Genomic DNA, 17,671 nt, shown 5'->3' on the forward strand with positions numbered 1-17,671 from the left:
ACGATCTCATAATATATGTCCTTTAAAAATTTTGCTCTTACGTGATGCCGATATGACAATGACATGGTACATGTATAATGAATACATTTTCGCATTGTGAGACTATATTACCTGTGGAACCCTAAAGTCACTCGCCCGTTCAAACTCTTCTGTCCATCCCATCTAAAACACTTGAAACAGTGAGCAGTGAATCCGATGCTCAAAAGCGAAAAATAGGCTACACAAAAAGATCAAAAAAGAACAAAACACAAAGGACAGACAGGAGTATAATCTCGTGGTGTGGTATTCATTCCACTTCAAACAAAAATTGGGATGGGGTGGGGTGGGGTGGGGTGGGGTGAGGGAGGTAATTAGACTCCCCTAAAATTGTACTATCTTAATTTCAAAATACTTGTCATGTTTTCCTTCGTGAGAGTCAAATTTGATTAATTTTTAAAGCTAAACAAAATTAGATTAATTCAATATTTTTAAATTAAAATTTGGATATTCAAAAGCTATACGGAAAGTACTATACGTTAAAAAATTTCTCATATCAATATAATAAAAAAAATGCATTTGAAAATGTAAATCAAAGTTTATATTATTTGACTTGTGACAAATATTTTGGAACAGAGAAACTAGTGTGCAATCGAGTTTTTCGGAATAATTTAGGGAGAACTTATGTATTTTGCCAAAAAAGAATAAAATATGGCTTTTACTGAATAATTTTTTTTTATAATTTAGACAACCATCAAGTAATTAACTCAAGATTAAGCACACACTTCCATCAAGAAGTTTGGCTTCAAATTGCAATGTCATTTAATGGACTTAGAAGAAAAAGGCACAATTGTGAAACCAAAAGAGCAACAACCTTTAAATAATGAGAAAAATTATACTTTGATCAGTAACAACATGTTCTTCACACACATTAAATGAAATGCAATGTCTTTGTTTTGTGGTAGAGGAAAATTTTGACCTAAAACTCAAATGGAGTTTAAGTTCTATACATTATTGGTATAAATAACTTTTACGTCATCAGTCATTCAAAAGATATCTATAAGTAAATCTCTTTAAAATATGAGAGTTAAAATCTCAAAAATAAGATATGTTATCTGCTATAACAGGTAAAGATAACCTGACAGAGTAAACATTATTTACACTAATAGTATCAATATATTACTTGAACTCAATTGAAATACAATTCTATTTCTATTTTTGTTCTTCAAATTCTTAAAACCATACCATTTTGAACAATTTGATCTTGGAATGCCAATATCTCAATGGGAAACTCACAATTTTCCACAGAGGGATTTGTTGCTACAATTTTACCTAAACCATCAAAATCACATTTTTCCAAGGATTGTTTGAATTTTTGGAAAAATGCATTAAAAGCATAAGAAATTCTTGATTCAAAGTTGAGTCCATCACATGAAGCTCCTTTTTCCAGTCGAGTACAATCTGCAGTGTTGCATGCTAAATCATAATTCTTATTCACCAAATTCATGTTTGATGTGTCCCCATTGAACTTGCACCATCGATTTGGCATTTTCACAATGCCCTTAGCCTGTGTAGGATACTCGTCGCGATCCTGTAATTAGAAGTGATAAAATTAGCTTATGAAAATATGTCTAGTTATTGATTTAGAATATTTTGGTCCGTCCATATATATATACACACACACTCACATTAGTGAACAAGGATGGTACCAACTACCAACTACGACTAGAAATAGGTCACTTGTGCTAATAAATATCATTCATAATTGTCTATGTTAGTAACATTTATATATCTATAATAAAGAGAGAGAGAAACATTACTAAAAACGTGAATTTCTAATGAATGTTCCTTTAGAAATTGGCTCATTAAGGGATTTTCGACAAAAAGTCGTTTGAATTGTTTCCAATAGATTCCATCAGAACGTACCGTCGAAATTCTGGCTATTTTTAGTAGAGAAAGTTTAATTAGTTTTTGTTTAGTAGTTAAACATATTATAAGGAAAAAAAATAAAAAATAATTTTTTTGTAAGAATTGTACAGGTTGGGTTATGTCCGTTATTGTGTTCATCTTGATCCAGCTCATCTCAAGCCTTCAAACTCTTGTAAAGAATTGAACAATGACTCATTCATTGATTTACGTCATCTTAAATTTCTCAAATTCGACTAAAATTCACAAATAATCATTTTTCAGCACATGCAATTGAAAAATAATCACTATCATGAAGTTTCATCCATAAAATTTGAAACTCCATAATACACTATTTTTCAATGCGTCATTCCTACCCTAATTCAGTTCAAACCGACCATTTAACATCCTTACCTGTAATGAGAAATCAATCTTGTACTTTGGATTCCCATCTGCCTCGTAAATGCCCCAATGCCTTTGAAATGCACCAAATACTGTACGGAACTCATTCTCATCTGACAAGCTATGAAGATATATGTCCAGAGGCCCTGGCCTAAGTGGTGTCCCTTTTTTTGATGCTACAAATTTCAATAACCCCTTGTAAAATCTCTCTGCATTTTTAACATTTGCATGTAGATATCCATCCGTAGGCCATCCAATTTGACCAATCATAATTTTCATATTGGGATATCCCGCTTTTTTTATTGCCCAAGCAACAGAGTCGATCATTAACTCCACTGCATTCGTGTACGTAACATTACCATCTTTAATTTTAAACCCGCTCTTATTATCCATGAATGCGAATTCCATGGTATAATTCATTACTTCCTTAACGAAATGGATGGGGAACATGTAGAGTACAAAGGGGGCTCCGGTCCGATTGAACTCTTGTAGAGATTCGAGCATGGGTTTTTTTATGTCATCACGAAAGTCTGCCTCCGATGGATATTTCGTGACCTTTAACACGTCCATGCTATGGGCGGTCGTCGTTCTGATATAACCTAAATTCATATCGTCAAGGGCTTCTCGTATAAGTTTTAACACGGGTACCACTTGATTGTTATTTGCCTCTTTCAAGAATGAATTCGAAAATGGTTCTGACCCAATGGTTACTTCTCTGAAGAAATGAAAGGGGAACACATATTGAGGAAATAAAATCACAAAGTATATAATAAGTAAAGAGACTTCAATACTACTAAAAAAAAGTAAGGGGAGGATTGTTGCACAATCATGGACCAGGAGTATATGACTCTAACATCATGTCAAATTCAGCTTTGAGTCTAACTCACAAGGAACTAACTCAATCTCAAAAATTAACTAATGATGGAAGAATTGTCAAAGTCCACATAAGGAGTCCCGGGATCTTTTCCCGGTTCGATATGGGACAGTTATTTTCAACAATTTAGGTTTAAAAAAAAGAAAGAAAAAGAAGATGGTTACTTACACTATATTTACACCTTTGTTGATTGGATCCTTGATTCGATCATTTACCCATACATATGCAAGATCATTCCTATTTGCTTGCCACACGAATTGATTTCCCATAGTAACACTTACGCTAATATTAGTTGCTGAAAATATTTCAATGATATCATATCCTGAAGTCATTAATCTCAATTGTGGAATTTTATTTTGTAAAAGCATATCAACAACCATTGATGGAACCAATTGTTGTGTTTGTTGTCTGCCCCATGTAATGCCTACAAAGCTATTAACTTGTGTTGTCATGATCAAAACCATGAAACACATTATGCCCATTTTAAGCCTCATATTGACCTTTTTTTTTCTCTACAAATTTCTCTTCACGGAAATTTTTTGAGTCACCTCTACCGTTGCTCAAGAATCTTCTTCTTTCTTTCACGATGATTTAGCAACTATAAAGGAAAAGAATAACTTTTACCTTATTCGCAGTTCTAATCATTTTTATACATGGGATCTTCCAAATTATATTTGAAGATCCCAAATTCTTTTTAATACAAGGATCATATATGGTTAGAAATTTGTAAAATCTCAAGAAAAAGAAAGTTGTTTCTCTCATAATTTAAAGGTTTAGTTTTTCATATAAAAAGTAAAAAGAAAAAAACTCTAACGTCCCTATGTCCGCTTATTACGGTTATGCATCTAAGGTTATAATAAATTAAATTTATACGTTGATGAGTTACCTACCAATCACAATTTATTTCAGGTTTTAATTTAGAGTTTGAATCATTACGCAACTTCTTAATTAATTGCTATATATTATAAAACTCTTCATTAATGTCCACTTATATTTCAATCGGAGGCGGCTCAAGATAATCAGTAGCCTAAAGTCAAAAATAAATCGGAAGTTTTTAATGAAAAAGTTTACTTTTCTAAATAGTACTTCATTTGTTTAAATATTTTGTCGATTTTGAATTGAAACAAAATTTAAAAAAAGTAAAGAAGAATTTCGAATCTTATGGTGTTAAACTAAAGATATATATATACTAAGATGTCTTTTAATTTGTGGTGTGGAAAGTAAATTTAAAAATTGAAAAAAAAAGAAAAAAACATTCTTTAATGATTCGAAGCGAACTAAAGAAAGGGAAAATAACCTAAATACACAATTTATTTTACCATATTTTCTAACATTTTCTATCATTTGAAAAAATTACAAAAAAATCTACTTTCTTCTATTCTCGAGTACATCACTTTACGCAATGTATCGGTCGGATACATCACTTTACGCGATGAATCAAGACGACGTATGTGATGTATCGGGACATTGAGTGATGTATCCAAAATCAAGACGCGATGTATTATGACATTTTGGGATGTATCTGAAACTGAAACGCGATGTATCGGGACCAGGGACGGATCTATGTTGGGTCCAGGGGGTTCATCAGAACCCCTTTCGTTAAAAAATTACACTATATATATAAGATTTTTTTTTTTGATTTGCGTGCATATATTCAACATTGAACCTACTGAGCATAAGCCAAAGGATTTAACTCAATGGTAAAGGGGTTCAATATGATAAAATTCCTGCCTCCGCTACTAATTGGGATATTTTAGGATGTATTTGGATTTCATCAAATTTAAGAAATTTTTGTTATTTAGAAAAAAATAGGGATAAGATGTAATTAATACTTAACATTACGAGAATATTTGTGTACATCATACCAAAAAAAATATGACAAATAAATTAAAACACATAGAATAATTTGTTCTTTAAAATAAACTTATAATAGTTTTATTATTACTGAAAAATGGAGTCCCTAAAATTTGGGGGCCTAAGGCGAATGTCTCATATTTAAAGGCATTGAACTGCCCTTGATTTCGATGTGAGATTCATGTAAAATATCAAGTACACCCTTTTTTTAAAATTTGCAAACTTAGAAGTCTGTCAGTAATTCATGTGACACATCCTCATTGGTAGGGGTGTACATAGACCGGGTTGGTTAGAATTTTTTACAAACCAAACCAAATTATTTGTGTCGGGTTATTAAATCTATAAACCAAACCAAACTAATAAAAGTCGGGTTTTTCGATATCAATTTTTCTCGGTTTTTTCGAATTTTTTCGGGTTTCTACGATTTTTCATAGTATCTAATAAAAAACACAGAGCAGTGCTTCTTAAAAATAGTTCTAGTACAAAATATCAACATATAAGATGGAGACAGAACACTGTTTGAAGTTTTAACTTTATAATATAACTTTATAAGATGGGCTTTTTTGTATATTATTTAGATGGGCTTCTCAAATCCAAATCTAAATGTAAGAAAGAAAACAAAAATTATGAAAATTTTTTAAAAAATATTTATAAATTACATTTTAATAAATATTTTTATGTATAACATAATTTAAAAGTAGTATATCTATAATCGGGTCGGTTTGGGTTCGGTTTGACTTTTTTTAGTTAAAACTAAACCAACCCTATAATGGTCGAATTTTTTTTCCAAACACCAAATCAAGTCAAACCAAACCACTAGTCGGGTTTTTTTTCCGGTTTGATTCTGTTTGTCGGTTTGGTGCGGTTTATCGATTTGCCCTGTACAGCCCTACTCATTGGACAACTCTTCGTTGTGAGCATAAGATATGCCTCTATACTCCCTAGGAACTCATCGTCTTCCCTAGGGTTTGCTCCACCACCATAGCCTCAAAGTACGTATTGTCCGTCTTAACCCAACTGTGTCATTTTGGTTATGTCATCATTGTTCGTAAAAGCATGTGTACATCATACATGTATTTAGTAGTAAAACAAGAATTTTCACTAAGGAAGGTCAAATATGAAAAAATAAAAAGTCAAAGGATGTTCAACATATACAATATATATATAAATATAATAATTTTAACTGAATATAAATAATATAATTTTTTGTTAAAGGAAATTTGGATGAACTCTCTCGACCCTGATCATCTCCGCTCCTGATTGTGTTATGCCTTATAAAGCGATTCGCTAATCTTTTTCACCCATTTTAATGTCATGAGATCGTTGCTTACATTAATTGTGGAAAATGTTATTAATTCAAGATGACGAACTAATATTAAAAAAAAATTGAAATAAAATAAAGAGAAGAATGAAAAGAGAAAAAAGTTGGAACCATATCTAAATCGGGGGATTTGAACCCGACGTGAATCGAACACGCAACCTTCTGATCTGGAGTCAGACGCGCTACCATTGCGCCACGGATCCGATTGGTGATAACAACTTACAAAATATTTTAATATCTCTTTTTTAATGGTTATTAAAAAAGTATCTTTATTTTTTTGTATTAGTTTATTAAAAAAAGAAAAGGGAATGATTTTAGAAATAATTTTACTTAAACTTTTTTATTTTATCCGTAATAATATATGTCACATTTAAAATCATAAGGCATAATTTTTAAAAATCTTCAACTCACATAATATTTGTGATATATTCAAAATCATAAATTTAAAAGTTCAAATTTCTTTTCGAAGCTTCCTATCTAGATAAATTATATCAAATAAATTAAAATAATAAAAAGCATGATTATTTTTAATACTTTGTTTTCCTATATTCGATTACAATTTGGCCAGAGGAACAGAAACTACAATAACAATATGAATACACTACACTCCTCTTACAACTAAAGTATTAAACTCTTATTATATTTTTTTTAAAAAAAAGTAATTCTAATAAATGTTAACTTCTTCTTATAACTAAATAACTAATTATTCTGGAATAAATAATAATTACAGATATTGCAACATTGTTGTAAGACTTTTATGAAACAACTTGCAAGTTGTAACCAACATGAATTGTGGTGTAATGGTGGAACTGGTTCACCCTGAAACACGAAGTTTCATGTTTGAGTCTTGGGTATGACAAAAATTATGTTGGAAACGCCACCATCAAATGTATTCTGCAGTGCGCGATTCGAATTTAGTCGAAAAGATCTGGAATGAAAAAAAAAAAAACCTTGCAAGTTGTAACCTACTTTCAAACTACTTAGATCACTTTTGATATTTGTAACTTTGCTTCAATAATTGAATTGCTCCCACGTTATTTTACTTTATTTTATTTGTTTTCACTTTAATTAATGCACTGCCCATGTGAAATGATTATTTACTTTATTTGTTGTCACTTAATAGTGATTTTTCACCAACCATTAAATCCTACTTCCATTTTCCTATTCCTTATTCTCACATCACTATCACAACATTTAGTACTTTGATTACTCTTAGCCAATTTTAATAATAATAATAATATATTTAATTCAATTTTATAAATTGGATCTAAAGAAAATAATGTATATACAGATTTTATTTCTATAAGATAAAGAAATTGTTTCTGATATATAAGATCCAATCATACCTTCCAGCACGGTTACTTGTTACGACTTCACTCCAGTCGTCTTCTTTATTCAAAAAATGCACAGTGCAAAGAGATTCTAGTCAGCTCGGCGAAGTTATAGCCCAAAAAAAGAAGATTCTGTCTTTCTTTATGAATTTTGAGAATCTATGAATAAAATAAATATGAGAAAAAACAATATGGCCGAATTGTTTGGCTTTTCCTTCTTTGCGCCCGCTCAGGCTTCGCTAACCTATCGATGTAAGATGGAGTTGAAGTCTTAAGGTAAGCAGATTCTTACGTCATTCGGATATGCCGCTCCACCAGCAAGGAACGAAAGAATCTGATCTTTGAATTGGAGTTTGTTTCAATATTTTTCGCTGCAAGTTTTGTTATACCCCTTTCTGCTACAGACTTTATCCCTACAATAGTATGTTTAGTGTAATTTTACAGATATGATCAAATTTAAAAAAAATTCATTATTATTTTCTAATTGTCGCATCTTAATCAATTCCTCTTTTTCTTCATGCCAGAATCAATTAATGTGAAACACACTTACAATGTCGATTCCAAATTAGATGCTTGGCAGTTAAATTTTTAATTATACAAATAGTAACTAACACAAACAAATTAAAACGGATAGAGTATATGAATTTAATTTAAATTGGGCATATATGAATTTGTTTGTTTCTAATAAGAATCTAAAAAAAGTTATTCCACCATTAGAAATAGAGGGTTGTTTCACCGCGATTTAATGAGAATTTTGTGTTATGAAATATAATTTTTCATCGAATTAATTCACTGAAAAAAATGCATAATAAAAAATAGATTTTTATTAAATTATTGCGAATAGCCACATAACATTTTTTTCTTTTCTTACTTATTCAACCAAAATATTTGTGTGAATAAATACAACACATTTCTCCATGAAATATTTCAATGGAAAAATAGTGTAGCCAATCAAAGATTATTTTTTCCTCCAGGAAAAATAGGAGATTTTAAATTTATTTTATTTTACCAAAAAAATACAATCAAAAAAAAAACAAGACATCTTTATTTCTCTATTGATCAAACCGCCCATCGGAATATGTAATCATGTGCTAACCACATGGTCCTCAACTGTATTTTGTTTTTTTTAAAAAAAAGAAGAACTAGCTAAATTATATATTAGAAAAAAACATCAAATATAAATCTGAATTGAGCCTTTGTGGAAAAATATTCAGAAGAAAAAAATGGCTGAAAATATGAAGAATGAGATTCAAGATCTGTCAACTAAACCTATTACTCCAAGTGAAGAACCTGCTAAAGGTAACAATTGAAAACTATATATCTTGTGTCTATAAATGTAAAACACTTTGATGTTTCTTGATTCATATTACTGCTAATCGATGGATCTGGTCAAATGAATGATATTTCTCTATTATAATATATCAGAAGTCTCAATGTGTTTGAACATCAGAATTGAATAATTTTGCGAAGTAGCATTAGATAACCACTTTTCAATCTTGATGACAACTGAAGTTTTCCCCCATAGAAGTTGAAATTCCAAAACTTTATTTTGGCTATTTCTTAAATTACAAGAGTTTGAAAAGTGGTTATTTATGACTTTTAGCCAAAAAAAAATTGTAGGTACTCTAAGAAAAAAACTTGAACAAATCATACAATTTTGAGCCCCAAAAAATTGCACAAAAAACATCAAATGGTTACTTTTTACCTTATTTTTGAAAAATAGCCATTATTTTAGCGTTTCAACTTCCACATGTAAAATTTCATAACATTATCCTGAAATTTCAATCTGGAGTTTTACTTGTAGAAGTTGAAACTCCAGAATTGTGGCTAATTTTCAAATTACAGCAGCTGAAAATTGATTACGTGACTTTTAGCCAAAAAATTGTGGTAGACAGACCTTCTCCCTTAAATGGATCCTCTAAGGAACAAATTTGAACTAAGCATACAATTTTTAGTCATAGAACAAAATATGCCTTCTAGTGTACTAATTTTGAACTATAATCAGGCCAATGATTGTCAGATATCAAATAATTAAAATAAATTATTTTTCATAAAATAATTTTTATATATGTTCTCATTTTTTGTCTTCTTTCTAAAATTAGAAAATGCAGATGGATGTGGTGATGTAAAAGACCAAGGAATAGTAGAGAAAGATGAAGCAGAAGAGGCAGAAGATGAGAAGAAGTTGGTGCATGTAGTTGGAAGGGCAAAATTGCCAACACCTCCTGGCAAACGACCTGGTCCCACCACTGGTTGAAATTTAATATTAAATAATTTTAATATAACCTTTGAAAAAAATTACAATATTATTGTTATTGTCTTGGTTACTTTTTAATTTCTTTGTGTGTGTTTGTTGTTCTTGTTTTTATTTTGAGTTGAATTTATTAATATGATGGGGTGTGTGTGTGGTGCGGGGGGGGGGGGGATAATATGTGATAATAAACCTTGTGTGTAAAGGATGGTGTGATTAGTCTGGATCCAGAATTTGAAGTTTATGAATTTTAAATTTAATATTTATTACATATATATACTTTCTGTTCCATATTTTAATTGACCATTAATTTTTCTTATTTATCAATTTTAGCAAATCATCAAGAGAAATTTATTATTTTCATTTAATACTATCTTATTATTAATGTAACGATTCTTATTTTGTGACTTTTATTAATTTTTTTATTTAACCTTTAATTTTTATAAATAATTTATGACTTGTGAAAATGAGTGGCATGATTTTCATATTAATAAAAGAATTATTTTATTGTTAAAAATATTTTTTTTTTAAAAAAGAAAAAGAATGAAATAAATAATAATAAAAGAAAAGAAAAAAAATATAAAATCTGATGGCATTAAGCCGTCAGATGTGAGTTCAAAGCGGCGGCAGCGTAAACGAGAAAGAAAACGCAGAAATTCGAAAAAGAAATACGAAGGAAGAAAGAAAAGAAAGGGGAAAAGAAAAATAAAGGAGAAGAGAAAAATAGGGGTTTTCATTCTAAAACGTCAAAGTAATTATTCTCATCCTTTTCATTAAATTTTTATGTGATTATGAACATATTTTTTGGATATATTGGTGGAGAAATAATGCCGAAATAAGAAAATATGGCCCTAGGGTTTTTCGCATAAAATCGTGATTTGGAGGTCGAATAATGATTCTTTTTAGCTGAAATTTGACATGTGAGTTTATTTTATTATGAGTAAACATAATCTGAAAGAAAATTTCAGATTTGACTTCAATGACTTGGATGACTTTTTGATCCGATTTTTGATCTGAAAATAAATATAGCAATATGGGTGTCATTGGATTTGTATTATTATGAAGATTATGTATTTGAACAGATTTTGATCGTTTGAAGCGTTACGAAAGGCTCAAATTTTAAAGTGATTATTCAATTAAATTGAGGCAAGTGAACTTTTAAAACTCTGTTAAATCTTGTAGAATTTTCGAATTTTCTTTCTTGTGTGTGTTGGGGAGTAATGGAAAAGAGGTTGTGGACTATTTTCATATATGAATTAATCTAAGTTAAAAGACGGGGTTAACAAAAAGGCAATATGTGTTAATCTTGTGATGTGAAAGTGTGAAATGCCTTGATTTCGATATGAATGTGTATTTGATGAAATGCTTTGATAGTTTCATTGTGATTGTGAACTTCTTGAATTTGTCATTCTTCATTATTGTGTGAACATGCTGATTGCATTTTGTTCTTGAACACTGTGATGAGACAGACATGTTGTGATGTCGAGGTCTTTTCCGATGAGGTTGTGATGCCGAGGTCTTTTTCGGCGAGATTGTGATGCTGAGGTCATTTCCGGCAAGAGTGTGATGCCGATGTCATTTCCGGCGAGAGTGTGATGCCAAGGTCATTGCCAATGAGAGTGTGATGACGAGGTCATTGCTAGCGAGAGTATGATGTCGAGGTCATTACCGACGAAAGTGTGATGCCGAGGCCAGTGTGATGTCGAGGTCATTTTTCGGCAAGAGTGTGATACCGAGGTCTTGCCGGCGAGAGTGTTTTGCCGAGGTCATTTCCGGTGAGAGTGTGTTGCCGAGGTCATTTCCGGTGAGAGTGTGTTGCCGAGGTCATTTTTGGAGAGAGTGTGTTGTCGAGGTCATTTTTTGTGAGTGTGTGATGCCGAGGTCATTGTTGGGGAATGTGACTGATATTCAATTATTGTTTGTGTATGAGCTTCTTTCCATATTTATGTGTGTGATGTATTGACTTTTATGTATGATCCGTGTGATACTTGTGATTCTGTCTTGTGATAACTTAACTGTGATTGTGAAATTTGTATGAACCGTGTACTGTGAACTCTAGGTTAGACTGATTTTTTATGCAGGTTGTAGTTATGGAGGTTTGGTTGGGATGAAAAGAGTTCTCGAATTTTATGAGATTTGCCTAGTTTTATTAGTTGGCTTGCTGGGTACTGTATTGTTTGATATCCATTCCTTACTTCTACACTTGTGTAGGTTCTGAGCTCGGATAGTGAGTTTGAGTTATCCCTTATCCTCCGAGGTTTCGAGGCAACTTTGAGAGGTAGTTGATTGACTCCGGACGATCTCTCTTGTCCCTTTTCATTTATGCTTTGTTCTATTTGAGATACAAAGACATTTGAGACTTGTACTTATCTTTCATTTTGTATTTATTAGTGACTTGTGCACGTGACAACCAGATTTTAGCGTTTATTTGAAGTTACTAAAGAATTCCGCTTTTGCTTATATAATCTATTGATTTCTTTCGCATTATTTTCCGCATATGTTGGGTTTAGGCTGACTTGTCCTGATGGGATAGGACAAATGCCATCACACTCTATTTTGGATCGTGACAATTTAACATCTATATAAAGTATAAATAGTCAAATTTGAATTTGCAAGTATAATTAATAAGGTTAATTTTTAAAAATAAATCCATAATTAATACTTTATTGATGAAAGTGTCAAGCCAACCTGAAACAAGTAAAATGAAATGAAATAAATATATTAATTAAAAGCAAATCGATGAAGTCATAAGTCAAACAGTCTGCATTTTGTTCTTGAACACTGTGATGAGACAGAAATAGTTGTATATGATCCACAAATATGAAATACAGTTATAAAATTGTGGAAAGAAATAGTAATTGTAGATTACATAAAAACCTATACTGCAACAGATATTGATATAATGTATAAATACTTAAAAACTTTCCTAGGAGAATCTGCAAAAACCGTATGGGAAGAATAAAATTAAAATATAATTGTTTCTATCCTATATCATATATATATATATATATATATATATATATACACACACGGGTATACAACTATATTTAATATTTTTCTTTTATTTCCTCCTTTTTGTAATCTAATAGGTTCTTCTAACGATATATATATATATATCATAAATTAGTCAAAATTGTGTCAATTGGTACACAAAAATACATACGTTCACATGAATAAAATACAATTAAAAATATAAAAAGTTGTCTTCATTTTCCAACTTGCACATTGGAAGATAGAAATGAATCATGTGAACGTTATAAAATAATGATTTATGAACGAACGCAAATGCACATTCTGAACTTTATTGTAATTTATTGAGATAATATGCAAGTACTCTCTCAACTATAATTGAAATTGTTAGAATACATCTTAATTATATATGGGTCATATTACCTTTTAAAATTATTTTAAAGTGTAATAAACACACCCTAAAATCTATATAATCGCACACATGAAGGGAGGTGCTTTACACTCGCCTCCACGACAGCGTCACGTCAGTGCCACCTCATCGCATCTAAAAAAAATAATCTTCAGATCTAAAAAAAATCATCAAATCTAAAAAAAAAATTAAAAAAATTTTTAGGTTTTTTTTTAAAAAAGAAATTTAATTTAAATTGTGCTCACCATTTGTTGCCTAAACTAAATCTCTAATATGTAATTTTTTTTCGAATTTCGTGTTAAATGTTTGAGTAAAAAAGAAAAAGAAAAAGAAAAATTCTTTCGATATTATACAAATTGATGAAATATCTGGAAAAAGATCACCGGCAATTTAAGTATGTTGTGAAAAAAATATTTATATTTTTAAAAATGACAAAATTGAGCTCTATTTCATAATGAAAAAAAGAAATTTTAATTAAAAAAATATCAACTTAAGTTTTATTGTTAACTACTTATGTGTATTAATTAATAATGAAAATGTCCAATTGAAAATGGACATGTGTCCAAATTAGTCGGATTTATACTTTTTTTTCGTCTCTCCCTTGCCTCAAAGAGAGCGAACACACTTTATATGCCACCTACGGATATGTTTATTACACTTTAAAATAATTTAGGGGGTAATAGGATCCATATATAGTTAAGATGTGTTCTAACGATTTCGGTTATAGTTGTGGGGATAATTATGTGTTATCTCTAATTTATTTAAACAAAATGTAAGCATTGAACCTTTCTAGAAAACTTTGACTCTCTTTCTTAATTTTCATGTTAATTAGAAACTCTTTTTTTTCTTTTTTTTTGTTTGAAATCTATCTTTTGTGTATCCATGAATTATAGGTAAAGGTAGTAAACTGGTACATAAACAGATAAAAACAATAGGTCGAACCACACATCATCTTCATATATAATACTCGTCTTGCAAAAATCATTATCAACTATATATATAATAATTGTTGGGATAAAATAATTTAAAATATTTTTTATATAGTGAGATTTTATCAAGTGATTTATAAGAATACTTTTACAGGTAGACGATCTTGAACTTTTGATTTTGTTTGTCAGTTGGACAAAATATTAAGCTTAACAATTGTGATTTTTAACCTTAAAGATTTGCTCATGGGCAACCGAGGTCAATAATTTAATATATATATATATATATATATATATATATATATTTTTTTTTTTTTTCCAAAATCACTAGGAGTAATTTTCTAGATCTACTTTAGATCACACCCACATAATTTCCCCGCAAAAAACTCACACTATTAAGATTTTACTCATCCTGCAACATCAAATATCACATGAATAATTTTCAATTGAATTTTCAAGAAGTTAAAATAATTGATTAGGTAGGCAACTCCATTTTCAATTTTAAGAAAATCAATATTATTGGAAAGAAATACATTAATTATTATGCCAATATTATAGCAACATGTAGTAACCACCACGTTTCAAAATCAATAATTTAATTTCTCACATGGATCTCAAGGTCTATTTTAATAAAAGCTAATTATTGAACCTTTCAATATTTAATCTCCCAATAAATTAAAGCTCATTTCCGTCCATTGCAACTTGGAAAAAAATACCTGGAAATTAAAGAAAGCAAGATGTCTAATTTCTTCCAAGAAACAAAGAACAAAATTCAAGATCTCTTCATATACATTGTTTCTTGGGGAAAATCTTCTAATGGTAAGAGTTGAAGACTATCTTGTACATGTCTAGAAAATTTTCACTCTTTTTTGTATCTCTTAATTTTCATTTTAGAAACACTATTCTCTTGAAATTATCCATTTCATCGAATTTCTAAAAGTTTAAGCAGGTAGAAAAAGCCCACTAATTTTTATAACTTAAATATGTCATCACCTTCTCTTTTTTGTATATTGACTGATCTGGTTGATCAGTCAAGAGTTGTATTTTTTGGAGGTAAAGCCTAGCCCCCTCCCCCTATGTAAGTTTTTACTGAAATACAATGTGCACTACTAACAGATAGTTTAATCAAATAAATAAATAAATATGTATTCTAATATCATATTAAAATGTGTGACTATTTCATCTGTTATTTATGTCTTTAGTCTTTGAATTCTAATACAAGAAATTTCTTAATAGGTTTGGGAATACTTGTGCTTGTAAGTAGGAATTACATGAGATCTATATAAAGGGATTGTAATTGAGGATTTTTGTATAATTATCTAATTCATATTGGAGAAGTACTCTCTCTGCTTTCACCCTAGGAATGTAAGCTTAGTGAAACCTCGTTAAATTTTTATGTTATTTTTTTCTGTAATGTTTTCTAGTATGATTGTGTGTTAGCTAGTTAACTTGCAATTTTTTTCACAACATCATCTAAAAGTTTAAATTATTAAATTTTACGCTTTTTAATTTACTTAATTACGTCATCTACTGAATATTTTCTTGATAAAATTTGGATGTGTGTTCAATTTTGTCAGAACCATCAAGAAATGACCAAGGACCAGCAAGAGATGTACCAGTAAGAGATGACTTGGGGCTACACATATATATACCAGAGGAAGACCAAGCTGGTGCAGCAACAAATATACCACAAGGAAAATCTTCTAAAGGTAAAGAGTTGAAGAATTTCTTATATGTCAATACAATAATAATATAATATTGCTATTATATTATATTTAGCAGTAATAACAAATATGAGTATTTATAACCAATACTCTATATAAATATAAAGATTTTAGCGACTCTGAATGCAATAAAATTAATTCAATTACAGCTAAAAGGAAAATATATTATCACTAAATGTCTCTTTTGTTATAGTGTGTGTCTATAAAAAAAATTCACGCTTTTTTTCTTATCTCATTATTAGTATAGAGACACTATTGTGTTGTTTTGTGTTGAAATGATCGATCTCATCGAAAATATATTATTTCTCTTGTTCCTAGTTAGCCCACGATCTTTTGAACTATCATCTAAAATTTTGAATTGTTAAAGATAACTCGTTTTTATTTATTTAATTGCGTCTTCAACATAACATTTTCTTGAAATACTTTTAATATAATATATATGTGTGTTCAATTTTGTCAGAACCACCAAGAAATGATGCACTAGGGCAAGGACTTATAGTAATAATAGGAAATAATACACAAAATCAAGAAGAAGAGAATACTATTGCTCAACAACAAGGCCAAGGACTTAATGAATCTATTGGAAATTCACAAGAACAAAAACAAAAACAAGAAGAAGAAAATAATGATGATGATTATTTTCAACCTCTACCAAAGGGGTTTGTACCTGAAGAAAGAGCAAAAATTTCAAGACCTCCAGGCCAAAGATCAGCTCCTAAACCTAAGACTGGTTGAAATTAATTAATTAATACAAGGCTTGGGAAATTCCAATGTTGTGATATTATTTCAAGAAACCTAGCTATTTTAATTTCTTTGTTCTTTTGTTTGTATTGCTCATCTTTAATATTGTACTGGCTAATTTATTTTTAAAAAAATGTCATTTTAATCTTGGTCGGTCATACCTTCTTAGAAGTTCGTTATTTCGCCTTTCACTACTAAAAACAGATCGAAAATCAATGATCAAACCTGATAGATGACCTCGATTTTTTAAAATTAGAATCGACCCAGAACGGACTTAACAGTGTCGGATTAATGTGGATTGAATTTAGTGATCAACCGATAGACTTTGTTAGTTCTAATCAAGGGATATTCGATGGTCTAATTAAATTCAGTTTGCCCAACTTTTATTTAAAAGACGTTGACTTACATTAAAATTTTAAAAAATTGAGTTTTTATATAAATTTATGAGTTTAGTTTTACATTTTAAAAATAATCGAAACTACAATTTGATAATTGAAATTGAAGTTGAAATTTTGTGCAAATTTCATAAACACACTTATTTCGAATCAAAACTTGAAACTGGGGTCTCAAACCAATAGCCAAACACTTAGTGTGTTTTATGGAGGAAAACATTTTCCATAAAAAATTTCCTAAGTTCCTAATGTTTGGTTGATCAAAATTTTGATTTTTTTTTTTTAGGAATCACAAGTTCCTTAAATATGAGAAAAATGATTTTCCTAGAAGAAGTAGGGAAAACAAGTTTTATAAGTGATTTTTGCATTGATCATTTACTCTCCACCCTCCAACATACATCTATCATAGAAAATAATTTTCCATGACCAGTTACTATATAAAAGAAATTAGGAAATGATCTTACGTACAAAAATCTCATGTATTTTATTTAATTATCGATCTCATGTGATAAAGGTCATATAATAAAAAATAAAAAAGAATATTTGAGTCTATCTCAAACATTTAAAGATAAATTAGGAGCACTACACTATTAAA

The 17,671-nt window shown here is 29.9% G+C and overlaps 2 protein-coding genes and 1 non-coding gene across 3 annotated transcripts; 1 reads left to right on the forward strand and 2 right to left on the reverse strand.

Annotated features, from left to right (window-relative positions):
* Positions 1–1,201: 1,201 nt before the first annotated feature.
* LOC129869939 (glucan endo-1,3-beta-glucosidase 8-like) lies at positions 1,202–3,802 on the reverse strand. Its single transcript, XM_055944501.1, has 4 exons — positions 3,782–3,802; positions 3,326–3,669; positions 2,296–2,998; positions 1,202–1,567 (listed from the first exon to the last, which is right to left on the reverse strand). Exons 1-4 carry the CDS (start codon positions 3,800–3,802, stop codon positions 1,202–1,204), a joined length of 1,434 nt encoding a protein of 477 aa, XP_055800476.1.
* A 2,661-nt stretch (positions 3,803–6,463) lies between these two features.
* TRNAW-CCA (transfer RNA tryptophan (anticodon CCA)) lies at positions 6,464–6,535 on the reverse strand. The gene has a single exon. It is a non-coding gene; the product is annotated as a tRNA-Trp (tRNA).
* Positions 6,536–14,879: 8,344 nt separating this feature from the next.
* On the forward strand, positions 14,880–16,835 carry LOC129870813 (uncharacterized). Its single transcript, XM_055945678.1, has 3 exons — positions 14,880–15,038; positions 15,797–15,928; positions 16,404–16,835. Exons 1-3 carry the CDS (start codon positions 14,957–14,959, stop codon positions 16,676–16,678), a joined length of 489 nt encoding a protein of 162 aa, XP_055801653.1. The 5' UTR covers positions 14,880–14,956; the 3' UTR covers positions 16,679–16,835.
* The last annotated feature ends 836 nt before the right edge of the window (positions 16,836–17,671 follow it).

The sequence above is a fragment of the Solanum dulcamara genome, chromosome 10, assembly GCF_947179165.1.
Source record: "Solanum dulcamara chromosome 10, daSolDulc1.2, whole genome shotgun sequence".
Lineage (NCBI taxonomy): Eukaryota > Viridiplantae > Streptophyta > Magnoliopsida > Solanales > Solanaceae > Solanum > Solanum dulcamara.

Excerpts from the sequence above, each read along its gene's own strand:
- LOC129869939 (XM_055944501.1), bottom strand. The coding sequence starts at position 3,802 with ATGATTAGAACTGCGAATAAG. Across the intron at positions 3,670-3,781 it reads TGATTAGAACTGCGAATAAG|AGAAAAAAAAAGGTCAATAT; the intron begins GTAAAAGTTATT and ends AGAAATTTGTAG. Across the intron at positions 1,568-2,295 it reads AGATTGATTTCTCATTACAG|GATCGCGACGAGTATCCTAC; the intron begins GTAAGGATGTTA and ends TTCTAATTACAG.
- LOC129870813 (XM_055945678.1), top strand. The coding sequence starts at position 14,957 with ATGTCTAATTTCTTCCAAGAAACAAAGAACAAAATTCAAGATCTCTTC. Across the intron at positions 15,039-15,796 it reads TTGGGGAAAATCTTCTAATG|AACCATCAAGAAATGACCAA; the intron begins GTAAGAGTTGAA and ends CAATTTTGTCAG. Across the intron at positions 15,929-16,403 it reads ACAAGGAAAATCTTCTAAAG|AACCACCAAGAAATGATGCA; the intron begins GTAAAGAGTTGA and ends CAATTTTGTCAG.